Source organism: Carassius carassius, chromosome 32 (genome assembly GCF_963082965.1).
Source record: "Carassius carassius chromosome 32, fCarCar2.1, whole genome shotgun sequence".
NCBI classification, from domain to species: Eukaryota; Metazoa; Chordata; class Actinopteri; order Cypriniformes; family Cyprinidae; genus Carassius; species Carassius carassius.
In genome coordinates this window covers 22125235-22134723 of record NC_081786.1, presented here as the reverse complement: position 1 = coordinate 22134723, position 9489 = coordinate 22125235, and the positions used below count along the sequence as shown (strand labels likewise).

Here is a 9489-nt window from a genome sequence, read left to right as displayed (position 1 = left end):
TTATTTGTCTAACTTGTCACAGCTTTAGACAGTGTTTTGTGTAACGCCTCGACTGCATGATTTTTTACGTTCATCTCGCTGTTTGACGTAAAAATAAATAAATAAAGAAATTACAGAGCAAATTTCTAACAACTATAATTTAGTAATCTTAATTTCGTTCCAAATTCATTTGGAAACGGTTTAAATTTCCTACATTTTTAAAATTGTCTTTATAGTGAGGATGTGAATGAAAAGATTATTTGCCAATGTCAAGGACGGTAATTGAATGTTCCACTGCTCGCAATTATGATGGAAGAATTCAAAGATTCGATTCTGACTCCCTGCCTCCAAGTGAAATAGTGTAATTATGAGATGTCGCTCAAATCGGGCCTCCACAATAGAATTATTCTAGGACCCGACGGTGAAGTCCTCAGTTCGCTCTCTAGTCCTTCTTTACCGAGGGACTCTTCGTGAAAGTTTTCCAGTCAGTCACAGAGGACTCCGGGCTGTAAGCTTTATCCTCGACTGTCTAAATCAAAATTGGAATTAAAGTAGTGACTTTGTCATTTATCATTCTCCTGTTTCATGTAATAGATTTTTTATTTTGTTTATTTAATTTATGTTGATTTATAAGTGTAATTGCCCCCCTCCCCTAAATTCGTGTCATGAGAATTCAGCACAACAATATTGTTTCAACGTCTGTAGAATTGTCACGACATGCTATATATATATATATATATATATATATATATATATATATATATATATATATATATATATATATATATATATATATATATATAGCTAGCCTATATATACACGCACACAGACTTTTATATTGTGAAATGCCATCCGTTGTTGCAATACAGACCAAAAATAGTGCTATTCTGCTTTCAGAAAAGGCGGTCTTTAAAGAAGGCTTTGAGTTGCGTTTGAATCGCCCTCTGCCCTAAAGAAACCCCGCCAGTGAAATATTGGGATTAACTGGTCTTTGAGGCGCGGATTAGCGCGACTTTCCCAAGACGTACATTCCTGGTGCCATGTCTCTTAAAACGAAAGGGCCGGAAACCCGGTGGGGAAAATTAGAAATAATTAAAATTTGCTCACGCCTTGCAGTTCCAAAGATACATTTACTTTAAGTGTCCCGGTGTTTAATAGCCAAATTACAAGACGCGTACAAGCCAGTAGCTACTTTTCAAGTTTAACCTTTAATTTAGATTGAGTGAGCCTGTTACCTTATCAAAGACTATCCCTTTATAAACCACTTGTTGACGTACATTTTATTAAGAATTGATTTGAATACCATTGAGTTGAGGTGGGCAATTAAATCAGCCAACCAGGAGAACGCTATTAATATTTAATGTGGATATGCACGGGATGTCCTCTTATAACTTCCTCCAAAGGAAATGGACACCATTTCATTTTTTTTTTTGATTGGGATGAAGTAAATAAATAAAATAAGTCACATTTAGAGCGCTTTTAAATAGCCAGTTTACTTGATAAATAAAAGGCTAAAATAGTTTAAGGTACACGCCATCTGTTTATTGATATGTCATCATTTTCGCACAAAATCGATTACATTTTGCTGGTTCGTTTAGCCTCTTTTTTTCCTTCTTTTCATAAATCGGGCCTCTCCGACCTTTGTATAAGCCTTTTCATTTCAAGCTATTGTTATTAAAACACAAGCAAACACACATACAATTCAGAATACATTTTAATAACTCGTCCAGACGTAATAACTTTAAATATGGTGTCAGATTTGAAATTGTTTATTAATATTGTCTGTGGCGGGACCACATTACCACTTCAGACAAGTTTAAGATCCACGTGGGTGGTATATCAGTTATGACCAATGGAGATCGATGAACGGGGACAGACAGTTCCTCTCTTACACATTCTCCCCAGTCCCTGTATTTTCGAGATCGCTTCTCTCTTGAAATTAATCCAACAGTAATCATGTGACTAGTATTATTTACCATCGTGTTTCCTTAAAAAAAAATCTATTCAAATCACAGCCGAGTCTTCGCAGATGCGACGGAGCTCACAAATTGCATACAGTTACAACAGATCACAGTTTTGAAGGCTAGCACAGATTAAAAAAAAAAACACAAATGTACCATTTATATAAGACACACACACTGATTGTCTTTTAAAAACTACATATTGATTCCTTATAAACACCTTTTCTTAAATAAAGTAGTGCATCCAGGTCGCCACGGGGGCGTTCAGCGCACACACACACACACACACACACACACACACTCGCACACATCCTCTCTATCATCCTCCTGATGGAAGTGTCTCTCGTCTTGCCAACACTGAAATAGGTCGGCGTGCTGTAAGAGGCTTAGAGAAGCCTGCCCATTCCAAGCACTTAACCAAAAGATTGGCTCCTTTTGCCGTGTTTTTTTTCTTCCTTTCCTCTTTCTTGTGTAAGGATTGTTTCGTGGCTTTGACCTAACTTTTTACAAATTCACTTAGATTCCCTGCACCTTAACAACAGGTTGTAGTGAAATGGCCTATGTTTATACGCATTCACCACCCTTCAAATACTACTCTGCAGGCCACGAGGAGTGCATGTGGCTCAAATAGATATTTCATGTCAAAGACGAACTTCAAAAGCGCTGTCGGGCACAATGCAACCCATCCATCTCGGAGAGTTCGCGTGTCACGGAACACTTCTGTTTTTGGAAGGATGGCAGGTCTACAAGGTTTATTTTATGGTCTTTTAGTGTGTTGATTGGACAGAATGGCAGACGGTTCGTTAGTTTCACAACACCTGGAATTTCCAGGAGGAAGTCTGATCTTTGTAATCCAAGCAGTCAGCATTGAAGTTCAGTTTCCACGAGGACGCTTGGTCCTTATAATCCAAGCAATCCGCGGCGGAGTTGAAGCCGAGCCCCGAGGCACCGTAACCTTGCGTGGGGAGGGACGCGGGAGACTGGTTCAGGTGACTGGTGACAGCGTTGCTGCTCATGGGGCTCAAAGTGGATCCTGGCCCGGTCAGCTGATGGTGCATGGGCGTCAAGTAAGAGCCGCAGTCCATGCCCCCAAAGTAGGATGTGGAACCAGCGTAGCCCTGGCTGTATCCAGACGCTTGAGTATAGGTCATGGGGTAGGACCGCTGCATGCAGGAGGAGGAGGTAGAGAGTGGGTCTGACAGCGGGGAGATGGAGGCCGGGCTCCAAATGGACACCGGCGCGGTTGTGGTGGAGATGGCCGGGACTGAAGTGCTGGAGGGCGGAGTGAACTGGCCACTCGCCCCGCTCTCAGAACTGGCTTCCCGCGCTGGAGAGCTCTTCTTTTTGGCAGGTCGCACCTTGTTCTGGCCTCCGTTTTGTTGTTGTTGCTGCTGCTGGCGACACTTTGCCCTTCGGTTTTTGAACCAAACCTGACGTGATAAAAAAATAAATAAAAAACTTTTTATTAATATTTACGGTGTGAACCAACTTCAGTTGTGGGATAGCGCTGTATAGATATCTTCGTTCTGTCTTTGCAAACAACAAACATTATTATAGATATTTTAGTATTATAGTGCGCCTCTCGGTTCATGACGATGTCTACGGATTTTAAATGGTTTCATTTCTAAATTGGTTTTACATATTGCATGACTTGAAATGATACGTACCTGTACACGGGACTCCGGTAAGTTGATTTTCAAGGCCACCTCCTCTCGCATGAAAATATCCGGGTAGCGCGTCTTCGCGAATAAAGCCTCCAGCACATCAAGTTGCGCTCTAGTAAATGTTGTCCTTTCCCGCCTCTGCTTTCGAGGAGTCGCTGTTTTAAATAAACAAATGCATCACAAGGTTACGTAATTTATTTAGTAAAACATTTTAAACATTTCCTCGTTTGATATGGCATCATTAGTGCAATAAAACAAAGTAGGCCTAGTAAATATGTCAGAATAATAGATACATATTCACATTTTTATTTTAATTCACCAGCTGGCGCATGTTTCTAAATTTCTACGACTTACAAGGCATATACATTGTATTGTGTGAGATTGTGGATTTCAAAAAGGTTGTGAACTTCTTTAAAATGCATAACTGCATTATAACTCTTCAATTTGATTATGCATAAACGCTGAATAATAAGAAGATCATCTCAAGAAGCGTTGAGTGGAAGTGTAATTATGAGACTAGAAAACATAAATCAAATAGCAGGCCTACTATTTACATTTAAGCACCTACGGGAAAAAGTGTAACTATATATTTATGAATACATAAATTACATCTCAATATCGTTGTGTGCATATACATTCCAAGCATCTTTGACATAAAATGCTTAATAATTCGAGAGCCTGTCTCTCACCTGGGTATCCCACGGAAGGGTGCAGAAGGTCCATACCGGAGGTAGTTAAACTCAGCCCGTTGACCGTGTAAGGTGGTTGCTTGAGATACGACATCATGCTAAAGATGGTTGTGGGGGGTTAAAGTTGGAGAAAATTCGGAAGGCTGAACACCGGCCTCTTTAATCTTTTCTTAGCCTTATTTCTGCTTCTAGCTTGTTCGGGACTTCAGCGGTGGAGGTGAAACCAAAAACCCTGTTTAAAAAAAAAACGACAAAGATAATCAGAGAATTTCACTTATTTGCGACGACGGAGGCTGTTGTTTCAACGTCTGTCATTAGTAACAGTGTTCCTCTAGCTGCGATGACTTATAGGCGAATAAAGCATGTCCAAACCGCAACGAGCTCTTAAAGCCGCTCCAGACCTCCAGCTGTCCTCATGAGATGAACGAAGCTCATCCTGACAAACGCCCCCCGTCCCTCCCCTTCCTCCCCTCTCCCCACCAACCCCTAAAAGTAACATCTTTTAATTGCAACAAGTCTTCACAAAGACAAAACTCAGTCGTTCAAATGTGCACACAAGCCCGAAACACAATTTGCATAGGAACCCGGCTAATTGTCTCAGGCATAAGAGCATTGATTGGGAGCTATTGGTGGAAACAAAGGCCACTGTTACCCTGCTAACTAATGCTGATGACAAAAGCTCCATTGGCGAGGGACAAAAGTAACCACCTTCTTTCCCCACTCATAGCAGTCAAAAGAGTAGGCTATGGCTATACATTTATACGTGCTTTAGTATTTTTCAGAAATGACAACTGTTAATTCTGACTATGTTGAAAAGACTAACAATATATCGCCTTTAATCTTTTCGATGCTCCATTAAATATTTTGTTGCTAGATAGATTGTTTGGAGTAAAGTTATACGTTCATTTTATTAGTTTGGATATTAGTTTATTAAAATTAAAAAAATATTCTAATTCGACTCAAACGAACAGATGAGGCTATTAGCCAATACATTTTGGGGCCAAAATGAAAAAAAAAAGTTTCTTATAATAGCCTATTGTGTTACCAAGCAAAACTCCAAATTAAGTTTAACGTCATCCAAATCACAATCCTCTCTGAATAGGCTACATGATGAAATTATTAAACAAAAACTTCAGCTTTATTATGCAAAAAAGTTTTTTTTTTTAATCCAACGGTTTCGCCCCTCAATCTGTCACTTAAAACAGTCCTCGTCTACCAGTTGCGCATCCGCTCAATACTAATTACCTCATCCAAGAATTAATTATGATAAATGTTGTTGTTGATAAATTAACGAGATAATCCGTGTGGCACGCGCTCCCCTAATTACTGGACGCTACCTCTTCAGCTGAACGTTTGGCCTCATTGATTCTGTGCATGAGTACAATAAAAAAATCACACGCGTGCGCGCTCGCACACACAGACACTTCAATGCAACGGTGTCTCGGACGTGACACAGAACAAACTATAGAAATAAAAATGACGTCCTGAGACTATAATCATCAGATGTTCACCTGTTCAAGAAGGAGGAAAATATATCAAGCGGTAAGCAACGACGAAATAGCTATAAAATGCATGTTGTGTACCTACTCGTTTTTTATTTGTAGGCTATTCATATTATCAGAAATAAGAGCAGTGTGCCGATTCATGTCACTCGTTTGATGTTCGCTCATTTTTTTGATGCTTTGCACCCAAACGGTTAAAATGAGCTAGAAAACCAAAATCAGTTAGTAAACTTTGATTTAAATGAATGTGAAAGGTGATTCAGTGTACTACCACAAGTCAAGATGTGTACTAGTAAATATCGATGCATATTTGTTATTTTTAAAGACCGCGTCGAGCGGTTAATTGTAGCTATGGCTTTCTCAAAATACAAGAACGCATCAAACGAAAAGAACGTCTGACTTATAAAAAGATAAACAGACTGCACTGCACATTTAGCCTACATTTCACAATAACGATAGACTATAATTATTAATAATAAAAATAATAACAACATTGTTCGCAAAATCTTAATAGGCTACAGAAAAATATATTGCACACTCCTACATAAGGCGGGCTACTTACTTAATAACTGGATTCACTTCGAAGTCCGTTAAAGTTTTATGTCCAATAGCGAATATAGTACGTCTAAATGATTACAAAAATATTGAAGACATCAAGATAAAATCCGTTTCATCACACCGTGAAGCAAATGAGTTCTGATAAAGCCTCTGCAGCTAAACGCGAAGAATAGAGAGATTAAAGCACATACGGTTATGATTCGCTGCTCTTCTGGGTTGAAGTTGCTGGAGTCTGATTTGTACAGCACGCTGGCCAATGAAGAGCTCAGGACTGGAGTCTGGTTCTCTCGCAGGGCCCTTTGCAGGGAAACAAATGTCGACAGCTACTTTTTGATGCAAACTCTCCAGCCAATGAGAGCGAGGCCCTAGCGGAGCACATTCTCATCTCTGAGAATCAAAGGAATGTCATTTTTAGTTGTAACATTAACTCATAGTGTTATGAGTAAAGTGGAAAGAAATGCATTTTTTTTGTTTTTAAACTCCTATCTTAAAAAAACTAAAACAATGCATATGTTTGCGTGACTGATCTGTTTTAAATACTTTTTTTTCTGCGGTGGCCCTTAGTGAGCGTGCGCTAATTTATATTCTTACTTTGGAAAAAAAGTTGCAAAGGAAACAATAGTAGGTATAATTTAGATAATCTCAAGCATGATTATTAATACCGAGTGAAAACAGCAGACGCAGTTTTATAATTTGTATAATATGACAGAGAGGTTAAAGCGGAGAGAACAAATGGTGAATGCGGAGACCTCTTGCATTTCTGTTGCGTAGCTGGAGGGATTTACGGGGATTTCCTTAAAACTGTCCTCTCGTCCACATGACGCTCAAATGCAAGTGTTCAAGCTGATATAGCCAAATGTATCAAGAGATGAGTGCATCTCATTGCCATGGGGCTAGATTAGGGCCTTTTATAAGACATGGAGAAAACACGTGAAACCAGTGCGGAGTAACGCAACGAGGAGGTGAATTAGCTAGCTTTAAAAATGATAAAAACAACATGTTGCCAATATCCACTTCGAGACATGTCTCTCGGGATTCTTCTGTGTGGGAGGAAAGCCGACTGTATCATAACAGCTTTAAGTCTTGAAGATATCCTGAGAAGAGGAGAAGCTGTCAAGCGCCTGGGTGACTCGACATGCACGGACAAATGAACAACGGTGAGCAACATCTTAAAGTTCACTGCTATTTAACGCATGTTTCTTTTTCTTTAATTGGATCCGGCTCAGATATGTTTAAATGAAATGCATCTTTTTCTAAAAAAATATTTTATGAATGCATTCTACCTATTTTTTAAATTACTATTCTTATTACTTATAGCTACTACTATTGTTGTTGTTGTTTGTCATTACAATCAGATTTAATTCTTATTAATGCAAACTAGAATTTCCAATCCATAGAATCAATCATAAGGATCAGTACGTTCTATTTTTTTTCTGTTTAAATACATTTTTTAATATATTATTGAATCATAAACTATAACAAATGTTGGCAAAATTGTATTACTATTATTATTTTTAAGATAAGGGTGTTTTCCTGTTTACTAATAAATTATACAAACAACAACAACAATTTATAATAATAATAATAATCAGATTTTTCATGATGACTGGATTTTATTAATGAGATTTGATTTTAATCATCCTTTTATTTTACTTACACTGGATGATGCCGTTTTTGAGAATGTCAAAGCAAAGACCATTTAAAAACATGACTAATAAAAAGTTCCTATTGTGTAATTCCAATTAGAATCTGATCTATCTAAACAAAAAAAGTAGACTATAGGCTATTAATATGTTATTTTATATTACATATAGATCTAGGAATGGCGTCGCATTAATCGAGTGTGATCTTTCTTTGGGTTACAGATGCAGAAAAAAACTTTTAACACTTCAAGACAGGATGGAAAGCTTCAGTTGTGCACCTGCTATTGTGGAATGCCCTGGAGACGATGACAGCCACCATTATCCTGGTGATTTAGCTGTTAATATTTCCCCACATCCACCTGCCACGTACTGTTTTGAAAATCTATAAACAATGCCTTTCACTTCAAGCGCTTTCGGAGTTCTTTTGTGTCCGAAAGTCACATGAAAAATTAATCTTTCAACGCAAATTGCCGTTTCTTCTCAGAACTCATTCGCCTGGTGAAATTATATGGGGGGAGAAAACTGCGGTTCGCTACATGTAAAGGATGAACCAAAATGATAAGCACTGCGAAAACCTCTAAATAAACAATATAAAAAATACATGGAGTTTTGCAGTTCTTCATTTAAGTTTTCAAACTGATCGGGAACTAAAAACACTTGAAAAGTTCATATCTACAGATTTTTAGACTGTAGAATTGAGGAGCGCGTGTTTCATATTATATTAACGCGCTGTGTAATTTCTTTAGTAGCGCGCGAGTCACAGCTATGAGAAATAAACGATGTTCCCCGCGCGCCTCTATCGCTGGGATCTCGCCCGGCGTTGCCTCTCGCTGTTTAAACTGTTAAATTATTTATCAAATTCTAAACGCCCCGCGTCCGGAGGGAACTCTCATCTTTAAAGGAACTGTGGTTTGTCAAAGTGAAAAAGAGCAATGCGTGTTCGCGCCTGTGGCCACAACAGCGCAATCCCACTAAACGACACTCTTCCCTTTAATCTCCACTTTGGTTCAATGGCGAGTTGCAATATTAATCGTTTATTTAGGTTCCAATGCTGAGCATGTAACAGTATCTAGTTTATTATTAGGAAGTTTTTTTTTTTTGTTAAATGAATGAATAGTCCATTGCATTTACAATTACATACCTGCATTAAAATAGACAAAGAAAAATACAGTCTAATTGTCTACAATAAAATTTTTTAAATAATATTTAATTTACATAAAATATAATAGCTAGCCCTATGTTTTATTATTTATAACAATATCAATTTCTACTTCTACAAAAAATCTTTTTTTTAAAATCGAAGTACTAATTGAAGTACTATTCTCTCTTTCTGACTCCCTTGCAGGTCCAAATGTTTTGCAAGCACTGAATGGCGAGGTAGCTAATGCAAAGTGGACATCATCTGATGTTATCTTATGTGAATGTTTGGAGGAGCACAGTAGGAAAGGATCCGTTTCTTCACAGTTTTATTAAGATTAGAACATCTTTAGTGG

The 9489-nt window shown here is 38.1% G+C and overlaps 1 protein-coding gene across 3 annotated transcripts; it reads right to left on the bottom strand.

Annotated features, from left to right (window-relative positions):
• Window positions 1-1677: 1677 nt before the first annotated feature.
• LOC132112993 (homeobox protein OTX2) lies at window positions 1678-6663 on the bottom strand. 3 transcript variants are annotated; one of them, XM_059520771.1, is made up of 4 exons: window positions 6545-6663; window positions 4294-4525; window positions 3608-3759; window positions 1678-3370 (listed from the first exon to the last, which is right to left on the bottom strand). In XM_059520771.1, exons 2-4 carry the CDS (start codon window positions 4388-4390, stop codon window positions 2750-2752), a joined length of 870 nt encoding a protein of 289 aa, XP_059376754.1. In that variant the 5' UTR covers window positions 4391-4525; window positions 6545-6663; the 3' UTR covers window positions 1678-2749. The 3 variants fall into 3 exon arrangements, with proteins under 3 accessions (XP_059376754.1, XP_059376755.1, XP_059376756.1); XM_059520772.1 differs by lacking the exon at window positions 6545-6663 and adding an exon at window positions 6358-6512; XM_059520773.1 differs by lacking the exon at window positions 6545-6663 and having other exon boundaries at window positions 4294-4707.
• Window positions 6664-9489: the final 2826 nt, after the last annotated feature.

Coding starts and splice junctions, on each gene's coding strand:
- LOC132112993 (XM_059520771.1), bottom strand. CDS start 4,390: ATGATGTCGTATCTCAAGCAACCACCTTACACGGTCAACGGGCTGAGT. Junction 3,760..4,293: donor CCCTTCCGTGGGATACCCAG/GTGAGAGACAGG, acceptor TATTTAAAACAG/CGACTCCTCGAAAGCAGAGG. Junction 3,371..3,607: donor TACCGGAGTCCCGTGTACAG/GTACGTATCATT, acceptor TTATCACGTCAG/GTTTGGTTCAAAAACCGAAG.